Source organism: Euprymna scolopes, chromosome 1 (assembly GCF_053919585.1).
Source record: "Euprymna scolopes isolate OS-2025 chromosome 1, ASM5391958v1, whole genome shotgun sequence".
NCBI classification, from domain to species: Eukaryota; Metazoa; Mollusca; class Cephalopoda; order Sepiida; family Sepiolidae; genus Euprymna; species Euprymna scolopes.
The window spans coordinates 8113864-8132246 of NC_136482.1; the positions used below are offsets into that span (position 1 = coordinate 8113864).

Sequence of the window (18383 nt, forward strand, 5' to 3'; positions counted from 1 at the left end):
TGAAAAACAAAAATTCTTTCTTTGATCCTTTTTAAAACTTTTTCAAATTATTTGATCCCCAAAAAATTAATTTTTGCTTCTAACTTTTTCTCAAGTTATTAAAAAAAATAAAAATGAATAATAAAACTCCAAATTACGGTAGGTTGTTTTGGCTTCTACATTTTACATTCATTTATTTTTTTAATTTTTTTTTTTTTTTTTTACATAGCATTATTATTTCATGGGCGACGCTCTGCATAATCCGACTGTTGACGTTATTCTCTGGCCAGTAAACAGATTTGCCTGGTTCACAATATGAACCAGTACCTTGAAAATAAGCTTGAGAATTTTTTTTTTTTTTTTCATGAATATTGATTATCTTTTTCTCCTTTTTTTGTGCTCAGCCTTGTCCTCCTAACACCAAAGACTTCAGAGCTCAGCAATGTTCAGAATTTGATGGTAAAATTCAAATGATGAAAAATGTTGGTTGGATTCCCAAATATGCTGGAAGTGAGTATTAACACTTATTTTTGCGTATGCGTGCGCACACACACACACTTAGTTTTTTTATTTTAATTATTTGATATACCCAGTATTGCCTTGGTATCGATCGACCCTTTTTATGACTTTAAAGAATCAAATAACATCATGGAACTAGTAAAAAAGCTTCATCAAACATTGTGTTATTTAATAACCTTGCCGTTAATGAAAACATGTTGCCTAAATAAACCCAGGTTTGTATGAAAGCTTCATCCTCTTGTATCCCTCTGCCTGTTTTACAAGTACTTTAACAGTGAATGCTCCGAACTGCAAGCACTTGTACCCCTCGACGTAAGAACTCTGACAAACCCGACAAGAGCAAAATCCCACCCCTTCACAGTTGAGACCTGAAGATGTAAGAGAGCCTTCTATTCCAGTAGTTTATTCCCCAGAACTGCTACACTTTGGAATTCCCTTCCGGGTCCCTGCTTCCCCAACTGTACTGACATGCAGAAGTTCAAATGTAACGTGAACTGACATCTTGCTGCCCAACTCTCCACATAGTACCCGTGTAGCTTATGTCCCTGATAGTAGCCCCCTACATCAAAGTGGCAATGTACCTTGTTTGGGGTGAAAATGTAATAAAATATATATATATATATATACATTGTGTATATTGCTGATGGTGAGGTTACCAGTACAATTTTGTTTTACCAAAAATAGTACAAACAGATCCATGTCACAACTATTTTTGTACAAGCCAAAGTTCCCCCTCCTCTTCTAGCCTTTTGCCAGACATTGTTTCAGTGGACAAACAAGTAAAGACCGTCTTCAAATTTAGATCTACACTCTGCTCGATGTTGGTGATTTCAAAATTTTATAACTAAAAACAAGTGTGTGCGTCTGTGTGGAATTAGCTGATAAGGAAAAAAACAATAAAATTCAGAAATCTGTGACTCGCTGTTTAATTTCTTATCCTCTTTTCTCTCTTCAGTTCAGTTGAAGAATGCATGCAAGCTTTATTGCAGAGCCTCCCAAGGAACAGAGTATTATCGTCTCAAAGATCAAGTGATCGATGGAACTCGATGTTCAGAAGAAACTTTTGATGTCTGCGTCAACGGCAAATGTCGGGTAATTTTTTTTTTTGTTGTTAGAAATTGTTTTTTTTATCAATGTATTAGAAATTGTTTTTATCAATGTATTAACCAAAAACTAAATTATACTAAATATTTGGATTATTTATGTCTAGTAGCTGTTCTCCAAAATTATAATGATTGGTTAATTTAGGAGTAGATTATATACTTAACCAACTTTATGTAGAGGTGTCAGTGAAAAACACTTATTTGATTCAGTTTAATGAACTGAATTGATTTTTATTATTTTTTTTTTTCATCATACAAGAAATAATCAACGATTTTTCCTTCCCTTTTTAGAGAGCTGGCTGTGATTTTCAGCTCGGCTCGAATATGAAGCGAGACAGATGTGGCATCTGCGGGGGTGACAATTCATCTTGTCGGACGGAGATCGGACGATTCTCTTATGTTAAATATGGTAATTTCCTCTTTTCTTTGGAAAATGCTAAAATCCTGTCTTTATTTGGTGCAAGTCCAGGATTCAATCTACATTAAAATATATATGAGAGAGAGAAAGAAAATCTTATGTATGTACCCATCACAGAAGGAAAATGTCATTCCAAAAATCACATAAAGTGATTAAGTAGTTTTGTTTATATATATATATATATATATATATATATATATATATATATAAATCAAATTTTGAAGAAGGAATATATCCTTTAAGAAAAGGTAAAATTCATGTTTGATTATGCGTCCCAACGTCACCCAAATTAGATCAAAATCGGCCTTGTAATGGCTATGATTTACTATTAAATGCTAAAAATCGTAAAAATGATTTTCTTAATAAAAAAACTACTGGATCAATTTATGTGATTTTTGGAATGACATTTTTATTTTGTGACAGGTACATACATTAAGATTTTTCTGTGATTTTGTTTTTTTAATGTAGGTTGAATTCTAGACATGCTCCTTTTATTTTTGTTAGTAGGGTTGAGGACATGTGTAGCATGGAGGGGAAATAATGTGAGAATGATATAATGGATGCATAATGAGTCTTAACGACAGATTTAAATGCTGGCATGTGTTGGATGGCTTTTAGGAATTGATTTTCAAACTAACTTTGGCCACATCTCTATCTCTCTTTCAAGTGCATTCTTATTACTTCCACCCATGTTTATTTTCACCTACACCTGCCAATTGACCCTTCTACCTCAACTCTTCTACATCAATTAGCCTAATAACTCTCATCTAATCTTTCAAAAGTATCTATACCATCAAAGTCTCCTAATCTGTGCACATCCCCCCCCATACTGTTCAGATTTAATCTTCGTATGTGGTCATCAGATCTAAGCCTGCCTTTAAGATTTGCATTACACATTATACAATTTTCATTATGACGCGTCCATATCATTTGCATATCATTTCTCTTCATGCAATGCATATACTCAACCCACATTTACAAAATTTCACTTCCATACATCATCATGGTGCGTCTTCCCAATAATAACAATCTGCTGGTTCATAATGATCTTTCTGCATCCACTCTAATTATATCACACTAGCACCTGCTCCATTCTGTGCTCCAATGGTATCACCAAAGTAAGAAAATTTCTAAATAACTTCAGTAAATTCACCATCTAAATATACTTTCCCCATGTCTGAGTTGCAATTTTTTCTACTTGGGAGTCACCACTAATCAAAGCCCGAAAGCTACTCTAGGACAATAGTTAATGAATGTAAGGTTGTAGTGAACTAATTGTTAATGGTGTAAATTGGGTAGAATTTGATTATTTGTGCGGATGGCTCAACAAGAATTTGTTTACATTGGATTTAGGAAACAGACTAATGGAACAGTGTTTCACAGGTGGGCAATTCTGGGGAAGGAGCTTTGTTCCATGGAATCTGTTTAGATTTAGGTACAATTAGAGAGTGGAGGAAATCCTATGTAGTGGTTATAGCTAGCTGAGTGGTTTTTGTGAAAGGTTGCTAAGAGGAAACAATAGATTGGAGTTCATCCATCTCCATTGTTTTACACTTCTTGCACAGGAACTGATCAACGTCTCTTAACCTTGCACCTAGTGCATGCAAGTACATGGTATAATAATGTTGACAAACTGATTCTCTTTAGATCACCAAAGTTAAGCAACATTAAGCTTGGTCAGTACCAGATGAGTTACTATTTGGGAATACCAGGCCTTGTATGTAGAACGTCAACAATCGACTGGGGACTGCATGTGAATTATATATTTCTATGACACCTCCTCCTTTGGAGGAAGTCGGGTCAACCCACCTAGGATAAGTGTCAGTGCTTTTATTTTATGTATACAAGTATCACAAAATATAGTTGCACTCAACTCCCTTTTCATAAACAAAGCAAAGCAATTTTCTTTAGAATGGAAGAGGAATCTTTTTGGCGGTACAACACTCATGATCACTTTGGTCGTGGTTATATACATATTTAGACTTTCCATCAATGTTTTTGTTTCATTACCTGGAGAAATCATCAGATTAATTTACGTTTTCATTGAAAAAATATTTGTACATAATTTATCCGAGCATGCTTTGCCAGTGTTCACACTCATAAATTTTTTCTTTTTTAAACTTTCCATTTTGATTAGTAATTTCACTATATATATTACACAAAGCTTTTATTTTAACAAAATAAGTTAAATATTAGTTAATATGCAAAATATTTTGCCGGTATGAAAAATTGTTTGTGAAAATCTTTATTCATAACAATAACGACTTTTGCTTTCTATAACTTGACTCCATATGTCAACGAGCTTATAAATGCTTAGTTTGTCAAATTCTTTGTTTTGATGTGAAATCTAAATCTAACTCGTGTTCAATCTCATCTCCTGATATTAACGTAAGAGTATTTAAATGGTTTTGTAATCCTCAAAGTAAGGAAGCTAAGTAAAGAGAATATGATGGATGGATGGGACAAGATTTCCCAATCAAATTCTCCTAGATCTTTGGTCAGTAATGCTGAGTAAAGATGAGCATTACATGATGGAAAATGACTCTTTTTTTCTGACTAAAGATCGTTTTCTGGAAAATATTGGAGAAAAATATCAATGATGCTTTACCAATCTGAAAAAAAAAATTAATATAAGTTTATCTTTATGATATGTTTAAACAATAAAAATATGCATCAAATACATTACAATGTTTTAAAATGTTTCTTCTACAAATCAGCAAAATATTTTGCAATAACCTGATGCTTGATTCCGAAATGTGATTCTTTTTCTAAGCGATTGGATACGATAACTTGAATACAAGTTATTTTTCCCATTGCTGAATCCCATTTCAAATTTCATCTTTAAAAATGAAAAGTTTTTGAAAATCTATTTTTAACAATAACGACCATTGCTCTCTATAATCTGATTCCGTCTGTCAAGAAGCTTATAAATGCCTTGCATTAAATTCTTGAGGTTTCGATATGAAATATGAATCTAATCCATGCCCAATCTCTTCTCATGGTGTAAATCTCAGGCCATCTAAATGGTTTTGTAATCCTCAAAATAAGTAAAAGTCCGAGGGAGCTAGGTCAGGAGAGTATGCAAGATGAGGCAAGATTTCCTAACCAAATTTTTCTAGATATTTGATCAAAAAGTGTAGTGTGAGAACAGGCATTATTATAATGGAATGTGACCCCCTTTTCTGTTGACTAAAAAAGGTAGTTTTCAAATCAACATGGGTGAGAATATTGGAGAAAAATATCGATGATGCTTTATCAATGTGAAAGAAAAAATCATAAGTTTATCTTTCTGATATGTTTAAATAACAATATGCATCAAATACAATGATTTAAAATGCCTCTTCTACAAACTGGCAAGTTTTTGCACTGACCTGATTTTTGAGTCCATGTTCCTCGTGTTTAAAATGTTAAAATTCTGTGCTTTCAATATTTTAGTTTTCTTACTATATAATAACTGTAAATTTCAAACTTGACAGAAAATTACAAACTTTTTTCATTCTATCGTAGGTTATAATAAAGTTGTAGATATTCCTGCTGGAGCTGCTAGCATTGAAATAAGACAATACGGATACCAAAATAAAGTTGATGAGAATTATCTCGGTAAGTAGCTTTTTCATCTACCTTGTTCACCTATAAAAATCTAGAGAAGGATACTCAGTCAGCAACTTAATGTCAGACTGGTGCAAGTGCAAACAAAAAATAAAACAATATAAATTAATATTTAAACAAAATGTGAACATGAAATACAGAAAGAACAAATAAAAATGGATTTTATGTGCATATTGTTTTTTCCCCCTGTTCTCTTAGAAAGAATTCGTGTGTGCATCACAATCCCATTATGGCACGTTTGGCATCATCTAAAAGACTCCCAGCAACATCCACATTCAGCTGAATGAACTCTTTGCCCCAGTATTTTTGTCCCTACTCACGGCATGTGGATATACCTTTAAAATTAAGTTAATTCCGGACCCACTTAGGATCTCAGCAGATGAATTAAGGACGTTGCCAGACTATTAGATACAATGCCAAGTGAAACACACACACACACACGCACGCGCGCGCGCTCACACTCACGCACGCACGCGCGCTCTCATGCTCTCTCCCACGCATACACGCACACACACGCATACACACGTATACGCACGCATACACGCAAATTATAGGGGGGTATCCTTTGTCTTTAGAGACTGAACGGAGTCATCGATCGATATAATAGATGCACATAGTCTCTCACTTAAAGTTAAATCAGCATATGTTATCAATTTCTCCACACACAAAAAATGTCTATTTCACTCGGGAACATTCCATGGACATTTTTAACAAGTTGTTTTAAATAAAATTTTGTATTCTTTTCGCCTGATAACATTCTATTCTTATATTCTATTCTTATATTCTATTCTGTGCAGTAAAAAAATCTAGAAATGTTCTGGTTTATTTTATCGTCAAGTTTGGAACAAAATGGACAAGAAATCTGTAACGGTCATGAATAGTTATTTCATCGCACATTGATCAATCAGCTTGCAGGGTGCATTCCATCTGTCTATTGACTATTCCAGCCCCTTTGGGAATCACGATCAGTTAGCACGGAGAACTTGAAAGCAACAAGGAAACATGTCCTCACTTTCTCTCTCATGCCCCTGGATGCTCAAACATCAACTACCTTTGCCGGAAAATAACTGACAAAATTCAACAGCCTGAAGAATTTTGCATATTTGCTTTCTTCACTCGAACACTGTCCGACTTTATTCTATGCTGAACAGTGTAAATATTTGAATAAATCCTTTAGTTGATATAAAAACATTTTATTTTCGTGTGGCAGTTTTCATTACATGTTACTAACACAAAAGTTTTTAATTGCATGGAAGAACGAATCCGACAAAGGACATGATCTTGTAAATTATGTGTGGGTAGAACAAGATTTCAAACATTGCAGGGGAGAATAAATCCAAGGGAGATAACATGGATAATTCTGCAGCCAACATCATCATCTGGTCATGGTAGTGTCACGGATTTTCCTGCTTGTCTCATTCTATCCTTCAGCGCACCTGAAGTCTTCATAGATGCATTGTGCTAGTTGTTTGCTGTAGATCCTCACTGAGTCACACCCATGTTTTAACTGTTTTGATGGTTCGTTTTCACTAATTAGCAATTTTTATATTCTCACATCAATGTTTTTTTTTGTTTTTGTTTTTTTTTTTGTTTTTTTTTTTCAAATTTATCTTTCTGCTTGTTGCACTCTTCCATCACTGAAACTATTGCCAGGAATAATACCAATCCTATAAAGTTAATGTTTCATTATCTACAGTTAAATGGGCTGATATTTTGGGAGAAGAAAAAAAAAAGTTCTCGGATTTGTCACTGTATTTGCTCCTTACAGCTTTCTCTCAACTTCCAGCATGCATGTGTCACTCTCACCTCTGCCAACAGGCATTTTATTAAAAAAACTGACTGCATTTCATTTGCATATGTGTGCGGTGGGATCTTGTGCGATTCCATGAGACCACGCCTTATAACGCCATGGCTACCATCTTTAATCTCTCTCTCTCTCTCTCTCTCTCTCTCTCTCTGATTTTCAATACAGAATATGACTGAAAAACAAACTGATATACATTAGGACGTTTTAAAATTGGCTCTTTTCTGTAATTGAAATAATTGTCAGATTTCATCCTTAAGACCTCCAGCAGGAACAAGAAATCTTGTTCTTTCATGGGTTGCTACTCCGAAAGATGTTAAGAGCAGCTTTTAATATTCTTGTGTACACACTGTCGATTTTTTTTTTAGTGAAAGTAAATCTGCTACAATCTATGTTCACTTTGTCTTATTTTCAGCTCTAAAAGATTCCAACGGAAATTTTATTCTTAATGGAGATTTTACCGTGAAAAAATTCCCTCACAGATTTAAAGTGAAAGGTGGCAGCATTGAATACAGCGGATCAAATAGCACCGTCGAACAGATTAATTCTTCCAGCATCATCGATGAACAAATTACCGTTTTTGTAAGTATAGACATTTTTTTTTTCATAATTTTCCCATTAACAAATACAAAAGTTTTGTAATTGTGACTGACATGATGAACTTGGATCGAGCAATTGTAAATATTCCTGCAATAAGAATTCGTCTTTAATAGCAAAAATTAAGGAAATGTTTAAATCTGAAGATCACACATAATATCTAGGAGAAACAGACCAACTGCAATAAATAAATTAACCTTTTGCTTAACTCCTTCACCTCCCTACATAGTATATCTGCAAAGTATGTTCCAAATAGTAGCCCCCTACATCAATGTGGTACTGTGCCTTGTTTGGGGTGAAAATATAATAAAAATCAAAAAAAAATAAGAAAAAGTGAACTTACAAATTATTGGTTATGAAGAATTAACTGAAATCTGATGTATGCATTATTTTTGTAAACAAATGCCCACAACCTTCTACAGGAATGAATTGTTGGTAAGTCGCCCCAAATGAAGTCAGAAAATATGGGGGGAAGGACTATCCACAGTCAACAAAGATTTTTTTTTTTTTTTTTTTTTTTTAAGAGGGTGGACTTCATCAGCAGTAGTGGTGCATGAGTAGAGCCAAAAAATTCTGAATGCCACATCAATCGATAGAACTGCATGAGTATGATGGCAACAGTAACTGGGTTACAAATATAGTGACAACTTGTCACTCACAATCCAACTACATATGGACAGAAAACCTTTTTTTTTTTTTTTCTGAACTCATAACAAAACAACACTTTCTTCATCTAGACATTTGAATATAACTCATTCCTTGATTCTTCTGTTTCATCCATGATGTAGCTATTAGTCGCAAAAAAAGGAGATAATCGGAGAAAATAAATCATGTCATTATGTTGCTTAATTATAATCAATGTAGTGTTGGAAAGTCCCTGGAAAAGAAATTCCTTGGTTCATTTTGTTGAAAGGGAGTTGGGTGCAAAAATAATTTCTATTGTATAAGTGGTTAGTCATGGTTGTTCAAACGATGTACAGAAATGTTCAAAGTTGTTAGTACACTAAACGTTTTAATTCTATTTACTTGTTCCTCCTGAATGTAATGAGTCTTCAGACATGCCTCTCCACTGTATATCAATACTCCATGGCTGACTGGGATAGCTTCCGTACATTTATATCTGATCTACGTCTGCATTCCATGTGTCTTCTATAGTATCAGACCTGATCGAATGGTTAATTGTAGTCATAAACCGACTCATACCATCTAAAAAAATTCCAACAAAAACCTAACAGTCAGCCATGGTTCTCCCCAGAATGTGCTGCTGCCATTGTGCACAGAGATCACTTTTTCCATAGCTACCAACGTAATAGATGCACTGAGACTAAAGCTGCTTTCAGGACTGCCAGAAAGCACTGTAAAAGAGTAATAAAAAAGAGAGCTATATGCTCAATCTGTTAAATCCAAAGTAGCTGAGCAGCGGCTTGGTTCCCTACAGTTCTGGCAAATAGCAAACAGGATCCTGAACAGACATGTGCGTTCTATCCCAACCCTCATCAATGGACCTGAGGTCATCTTGTCAGCATCAGACAAGGCCAAACTATTTGCCAAGAACTTTGCAGTTAATTCTACCCTATGCGACGAAGGCCATCAACTCCCCGTATTTCCTCCTATAACAAACAACATGCTATGCAACATACAAATATCTGTGCGTGAGGTTGCCAAGCTAATCAAGAACCTTGATTCTAGAAAGCAACTGGCTCTGACGGCATTCAAATTAATCTGTTAAAGCTTCCACTAGAACTTGTCCCCATACTTACAAAACTGTTTAAGCGTTGCCTTAAGGAGAAGTGCTTTCCAACACACTAGAAAACCTCATCAGTATTCCCTGTATTTAAGAATTCAGGTGATAAGCAATCTCCCTCTCAGTACAGACCAATAAGTCTCCTGTGTGTCCTGAGTAAGCTGCTGGAATCCATATTAAATAAAGAAGTAGTCAACCACCTCAGAAGAAATATCCTTAGTGACACACAATATGGTTTCTGTTCTGCTAGATCTACAGCAGATGTGCTAACGGTTATATCTCATAGGATTAGTGAATCTCTTGACAAAGGCTTCCTTTCTAGGGCAATTGCTCTTGACAATTCAATAAGGTATGGCATAAAGGCCTACTTCACAAGATTTTCAGCTACGGTATAACTGGAAATGTTTTCTCAATTATTAAATCATTTCTCTCTGCTAGGCTCATAAGAGTAGTAGTCGATGGACAAAAATCGGAGGCCTGCATGATACAGTGGGGGAAGAGGTGGCTGATTACTTTTAATGCATCTAAACCCAAGCTCCTATCTTTACATCATCAACGCTCTGATCTCCATCTGAAATCAATTGAAATGAATGGCTCTCGTCTCGGGGAGGCTCCATGTTTTGATAAGCTTCTGGGCTTGACCTTTACTCCTGATCTGAAATGGAAGACTTACATCATGTCTGTTGCCAAGGCCGCTGGAAAAATGCAGGATCTTTCTACCGCTCCAGAAGATATCTCACTGCTGATGCACTTCTCTACCTATAGAAAAGCTAAGTACGTCCAAGGATGGCGTACTGCTGCTACATCTAGGCAGGAGCTGCTAAAAACAGCCTATCTTGCCTTGACAAAGTACAAAATAGACTTCGTGGCTTAGTGGGGGATGCCCTTTTCTCTTCACTGCAACCTCTCTCTCTCCCACAGAAGAGATGTAGCGAGCCTGTTTTTGTTTTATCATTATTTCCATGGCAGGTGCTCGTCTGAGCTCCAATCCCTGGTTCCCCCTCGCCAATCTTTCACGAAAAACATTTGTCCAGCTGAAACCACTGTCAATAATTTTCCCCATTCTTTATCTGTGCCTAAATCAAAATGTAGATTCCATGAACAAAGCTTCTTTCTTAGAACTGCACGATTGTGGAACTCTCTTCCGTTTGCCTGTTTCCCACCTGACTACAGCTCGGATATCTTCAAGTCCAACATAAACAAATTCCTGATAACCCCCCCCTGCCCTGTAAGTAAGACACTTTATCAAATCTCCATTACTAACTATTACTACAATATTATCGCATTGATTACTGTACACGCAATAACACTTATCCCCGAGTGGTTTCTGGGCATTGATAAGTGGTGACTACCATGTAAAAAAAAAAAAAAAAAAAAAAAAAGACTTGGTGCTACTAGATCAAGCTGTCTGAAGATACAGGCTTCCTAAAATTCACTAAACATTGATATTATTGTTTTTTCCTTTCCCTTTGCAAAACTCATTCATGTTATGCAAATTAGAAAACCAAAAACAATTTTACTATACAAAACAACTAAACCAAACATTAAGAATAAATATTTGAAAATATAAAAAACTTTTCCAAAATTGAGTTTTGCATTAAATAACCCGAAAACGAGTTGGTATGCCTTAAAAATAAAGCAAATAAAACATAATGAATAGATATACAAATAACTTGAGAGATTAAATATTTTCCCAATGTATTCTACGTTAAATAAGCCAAAAAAATTTGATATGACATTTTTAAAAAATGGCTAAATCCTCCTAACAATGCACTTGTTAGGAGGATTTAGCCATTTTTTTTTTTTTTTTTGTTACACAACGTGGTTATTTTTAATATCGAGAAAATCTAGTTCCCTTTCTCCTCCTCTTCCCTAGTCGAAGAAGGGAGAAACGAAGCAAGCCCCCCAAAAAAAACGCAACACCAATCACTGTCCAAACAAAAGGAAAAAAAAAAAAAAACAAAACGAAATGGATACACAGTCCCGAGCAAACTCCAGTTCCCGAACTCCTAACAGCAGAAATGAAGAGCCAAGCGAAGCAGCACCATCATCGCCCAATAAAGCAGGAACTAGGGAAGGACCAGGATCCAGATCCCAATCTACCTCAAGAGAAGGAAACGAAGAAACATTGGAGGAAATGGAATTAGAAAACAAAACGCCCCTAGACAAATAAAATGGAACAAAATAAAAGAACTCAAAATATAACAGCCATACAATGGAACTGTAGAGGATTGAAATCCAACTATGAAGAATTAAAACGATTAAAGATCACAACCCAAATATCGTATGTCTACAGGAAACTCTAATGAAGGAAAACTCAAACCTCTCCCTTAGAGATTATGAAGTATATAACAAAATCAATCTATCACATATAGACCATAGACCAACAGGTGGTACAACCATTATGTTAAAGAAAACAATAGCCCATGAAAAACTCATTTTAAACACAGAACTACAAGCCATAGCAGTAAGAGCTACCTTACACCAAACTATCACAATTTGCTCAATCTACATTCCACCAAAATACAAATTAAAAAAAATTCAAATAAATCAAATAATCGAACAGCTTCCTGCACCATCATTAATCCTAGGGGATTTCAATGCGCACAGCAACCTTTGGGGGGGGACAGACAACCAAATCATAATGGAAATATAATAGAATCCATACTAGAAACCACAAACATGTGTATACTGAACAACGGCAAACACACCTACCTACATCCATCTACAGGAACAACCTCAGCTATAGACACTCAGCTCTCCGACTATCTACATGGACTTCAATTGGGATATCCATGAAGAACAGTGTGGTAGTGACCACTACCCAATTTTCATTAAAACAAATAAACCCACAATAGAAGACATAGTACCAAAATGGCAACTAAAGAGAGCTGACTGGTCCACATTCAGAAATCTCTGCCAAACACAAATAACGAAATACTCCAGGAACCTGACCCAATAGCAACATTTACACAAAGATTAATAAAAATAGCGGAAGAAACAATCCCTAAAACTTCAAAGAAAAATAGCAAGCACAAACCATGGTTCACAAAAGAGTGTAAAGAAGCAATTAAGAAAAGGAAAAAAGCCCTAAAAAAATTCAGATTAAAGCCAACCTCAATAAACTTAGAGCTCTACCGCCAAGCTCGTGCAAAAGCACGACAAATAACCAAAAAAGCTAAACGAGAAACATGGCAAGATTATGTATCTAAATTAAATAAAACACCTAGCAAGAAAGTATGGGACATGGTGAGGAAGATAAATGGGAAGCAAACCCAACACCCCACTATACACCTAAAAAACCCGGATGGTGGAAAATGCACTGGAAAAAAGGATATGGCAAATCTACTTGCTGAACAACTAAATAAAAACTCCTCTCCCAAACACCACAGCTTAACATTCCAAAACTACAAAAAAGAAGCAGAAGAAAGCTGAACTTCAGCTCAAACAATACAGAAAAATACAATTTACCGTTCACAATATCTGAACTTAAAAACGCTCTGGATAGAAGCAAAGATACTGCTACTGGACCGGACGAGATACACTACCAATTTCTGAAACAACTACCAGAAACCTCATTAAACACTTTCCTGAATATACTAAATAATATCTGGCTCTTAGGCTACTTTCCTAATGCTTGGCGAGAGTCCACGATCATACAAATCCCAAAACCTGATAAAGATCCCACAAATCCAACAAACTACCGCCCTATCTCTCTAACCAGCTGTATCTGTAAAACCATGGAGAGAATGATAAACGATCGACTCGTATGGATATTAGAAAAAAATAAAATACTTGACAAATATCAATGTGGTTTCAGAAAAGAAAGGAACACAATGGACCAATTAATCAAAATGGAATCTTACATTAAAGACGGTCTTATTAGAAACCACCATGTGGTGTCAGTATTCTTTGATTTAGAAAAAGCATACGACACTACATGGAAATACGGCATTATGAGGGACATACATAACCTTGGAATCAGAGGAAGGATGCCAATATTCATACAAAACTTTCACAGGGGTCGCTCATTTAGGGTACGCCTTGGGGGAGAGATGTCTGAGGTATACAGACAGGAGATGGGAGTGCCCCAGGGAAGCATAATATCAGTTACACTCTTCCTCCTAAAAATCAACAACATCAGCAAAGCAGTGACTACAGACATTGACAAAGCCCTCTTTGTAGACGAGTTTACAATCAGCTACTCATCCCCTAACATGCAAACAATAGAAAGGAAATTGCAGGAGTGCCTTGATAAAATTGAAAAATGGACAAATGAAAATGGGTTTATCCTCTCCAAAACTAAAACAGTATGCATACACTTTTGCAAAAAGAGAGGATATCACCATGACCCACAACTGAAAATAAATAACACAATACCAGTGGCACAGCAAACCAAATACCTGGGAATGATCTTGGACAATAAACTCAATTTCAAGCCACATATAGATGCACTAAAAAAAAAATGCCAGAAAGCATTAAACATATTAAAAATAATATCCCACACAAACTGGGGAGCAGACAGTAAAACCATGCTCCTATTGTATAGAGCAATCATAACCTAGAAAAATTGAAACCAATACAAAATCAAGCACTCAGACTCTGCCTAGGAGCCTTCCAAACATCACCTATTCTAAGACTACACACAGAAGCTAATGAACTCCCCCTTCACCTGAGATGGGAAAAACTCTCACTCCAATATACATTGAAACTTAAAAGTTTACCAGAAAACCCTGCTCACGAAAAAGTATATACGTCAATGTATGAAAAATTCTATACCAGCAGAACTACAGCTGCTCAACCTTTGAGATATCACCTTAAAAAGGCTATTATAGAAGGATATGAAGAACCAAAAAACATACAAACTTACACAATTAATAATACTCCACCTTGGACAATCACAGAACCATACATTGACATGACTATCAAAATGGCCAAAAAACAGACTAGCAATCAAACCTATCAAAACAAATTCCTAGAACTCAGGGATGAATACTCCACATACAAAACCATCTATACAGATGGCTCAAAAATAACTGGAAAAGTAGGAGCAGCAGCAAAAATGCATAATGCACACAAGCAAATCCGATTACCAGATGGTGCCTCTATATACACCGCAGAGTTACAGGCTATTAAGATGGCTCTTGAACTGGTCCAGGAGTCTAGTGAAAACAAATTCCTTATCTTCAGTGACTCCATGTCCAGCTTAATTGCATTGAAAGGAGGGAAAGTAAACCACCCGTACATCCTGGAAATTATAGAAACATACCAACACCAAATAAAGAATAATAAAACAATAGTACTAGCATGGATACCGAGTCATGTCGGCATAAGAGGAAATACAGAAGCTGACAAACTAGCTAAAGAAGCAACAAAGCTGATGCCTTCAAACAGAAAAATCCCATACACGGATAGGAAAAATAAAATAAACTACTACATAAAAACGAAATGGCAAAAACTATGGGATGAACAACTAAACAACAAACTTAAATAAATACACCCAAATGTTGGGCAAGAGAGAACAATAATACCAATACGAAAAGTAGACACTATATTCACCAGAATCCGAATTAGTCATTCAAGGCTAACACATGAATACCTTCTGAAAGCAGAAGGTATCCCTCAATGCAGAATCTGCCAACAACCACTAACCATTAAACACATATTAATGAAATGTAAAAAATATGAAAATATTCGTATGAAATATTTCAAGGAACAAAACCTTAAAACGATATTTGAAAAAGAAACACCTTACAAAATATTAGATTTCCTGAGAAAAATTAAACTTTTGGAACTTATTTGAAAATAAAGCAAACCACTGGCCAAAGTCTCAAATGAAGAATATTCTCTTCACCTTTTATGGCATGAAATGACCTATAGGGTTGATGTGCCGTTAAACAAAAACTTACCTACCTCCTCTTCCCTAGCTGAGGAGAGAAGAGATAATACACTTTGATCTTAGCCCAGTACATATGAGGCGCTGAATGTCATAACTCGGTAAGCGCCACAAAAAAAAAAAAAATGGAGAAAAACACTGTTAAAGTTTAGCGACTTTCAAAATGCCATGGAATCTGAACCGTGAAAGATAGTTCTTTATTGTGTAACTTGTTAAACTTCTTTAACATACTTTTGTGTAAGAAAAGAAAGGCATTTTGGAAGATAAAACCATTAACAGCGTTCTTCTCCTTTTCCATGACAACAACAAACCACGCGGTAATTAACATTATGCTCACATTCAGTGTTATATCAAACCTACTTTATGGCATAAATAACTGGTATTTTGACAGAAAGTAGTTAACTGCATGTACTTTCAAGAAAACCGATAATATTTTCACAAAAAAAAGCAAAAAAAAACAGAACAGTAATGTAATAAAACGAGCTGTTGTTGGCCAGAACATCACCTGAAGAAACATGTTTTTACTTTTGCAAAGAGTATTGTAGTAATAAAATTAAAACGCTGAACAGTTTTACTCTTATAGAATAATACAAAAAATTGAAAAGGAATAATAATAATAAACAGCAAGTTTACTGAGTTAAGATACTGATTCTGTGAGCCAGGTGACCGCCAATAACACTACAGGCGACATCAAATGTATAAAAAGGCCCATTATCGACCTTTATAGCCTGAGGAACAACACTATCGCTGATTGATTGCCAAGTTTCAAACATCGGGAGAAGATAATGCTAAAACCTAAGAAATGTTTCATTTTAAAATCGATGTTTTTCATTTGTGTCTTAGAAGAATTCTCTAGAGTTTTGTACAGGATTGTTTTGAAGAGATTGGTATTAAACAATACTACTTTCTTGCAAAACAACAGAAGGTCTATTTGTTAAGTTTAAGACTTGGGAGAAAGCTATGGAAAGCAATGGTATGGGAGTGAATACCACCAAAACCAGAGTGACGATCAGAGGTTGTAGTTTTGGAAAGTTCTCCTGCTCAGTTTGTAGAAAAGGATGCAACCTAATATTTTGTAGTACACAAGAAGTTTAGTGAAATTACAGGTAAATTGAGTGCAACAAATTTACAGGGTTAATGTAGTTTGCTTGAAACATTGTATTTTTTAATTATTTATTTTAAGTGTGTATATAAATGTGTGTAATCAATAGAAAGCAATACAATGCAAAGGTGTAACGAATCGACACAAACTGAAACAAATTAGGATATGGAATATTAATACAATTTTCTTAGACTTCATACTTGTTATTTCGCATCAGCATGGTTAGATGGACAGTCTGTGTTGTATAATATTTCAAGAAAATACTCTTTGTTGGTATGTGTTTGACTTTAGTTCACATGTGTATGTGGGGCTATTTGTGTGCAATAAGTGTAAAAACAATGGAGATGGATGAGAACTCGGATGTGTGAAGGTATGTTTGGACGGTGAGACTATTTAGAAATTTTGTTCCCTTTCTAATGTCATTGGAGAACAACGTAGAACAAGTGTTAGTATGATTGCAAGGGTGAATAGAGTTAGTTCATGAAATTTTCTGTCATTACTAACCAGCAGAGAGTTACCAATGTCAACGAAGGGAAGAGTTTATCATGCATGATCTATTGAAGTTAAAACTGGCCAGTGAGGATTGAGAACGCGTGTTATATGAAGAAAAATGAGAATATGATAGATGTGTAATTTGAATCATAAATGCAGATTTAGATCTGTTGACCACGGATGAAGATTAAATCTGGACGGTATAAAAATTGTGTAGAACAGAAGACTTAGATGGTTTGGTCACATTGAAAGAATTGATAAGAGTATTTGTGTTTGTAGATCTATAATAGTTGAGGTAGTAAGTCGAGTTGTAAGGGGAAGATCAAGGAATTATGGGAGGAAGTGATAAAAATTGATTTGGGAGAAGGATAAAGATCTGACCGGAGATAGATTAGTTTTTGAGTTAATTTTCAAAAAGTTGTCCACCACATGCCAGTACGTAAAACAAATGTTGAACAAAACATGATTGTTCTCTATAATCGAATTAATGCAGACACATAAAAACGATTTACTTTATTTATTTTTTTTTTTTTCTTAACTTTTTCTTTTATCACTAACAAAAATCTCATTCATTTTCTGATTTGTCTTTTTATGTTCTTTTCTTCATTTATAAATGATCTGTAAGAATATTGCTTCCTTCATTCCATTCCTAAAACATGGTTTAACCTCAGCCTTCCTCCACCTCCTCCCAGGGGACCAATATTTGTGCTAGATTCCAAGGGCAGGGCAATAACTATACTTTTATTACTACCACGCCATTTTTTTCATTTCCATCAAAGAAATATTTTAATGAAAGTTTTACCCCATATTTTACTTATGTGAAATTTCATAATTGATTTTCCTTCCACTTCCTCGCTCTGATTATATATATATATATATATATATATATATATATATATATATATATATATATATATAAAATAATTGTTTTTGTGATACGTTTTGAATGAATTCAATTCTTTATACAAAAGTGCATTTTTACCTAAATGCAAGTTGGGAATAATTTTCCCTTTGAGCAATTTGGTACCCTCAAATGGGGAGTGGCATGTATATTGTTTTACGTGTTTCGTCTACGACTCATCAGAGTGGTTGATTAACAGTTGTGCAAGATAGTCCAGTG

The 18383-nt window shown here is 35.0% G+C and overlaps 1 protein-coding gene across 2 annotated transcripts in view; it reads left to right on the plus strand.

Annotated features, from left to right (window-relative positions):
* Positions 1-18383, plus strand: part of LOC145277073 (A disintegrin and metalloproteinase with thrombospondin motifs 9-like) — a 314902-nt gene that overhangs the window by 178288 nt on the left and 118231 nt on the right. Inside the window, exons 14-18 of one of the 2 annotated variants that reach the window (XM_080128762.1) lie at positions 384-489; positions 1454-1590; positions 1893-2010; positions 5527-5619; positions 7848-8014. In XM_080128762.1, the coding sequence (XP_079984888.1) occupies positions 384-489; positions 1454-1590; positions 1893-2010; positions 5527-5619; positions 7848-8014 (621 nt within the window). The remainder of the gene's footprint in view (positions 1-383; positions 490-1453; positions 1591-1892; positions 2011-5526; positions 5620-7847; positions 8015-18383) is intronic. The other variant, XM_080128775.1, reaches the window with a different exon arrangement.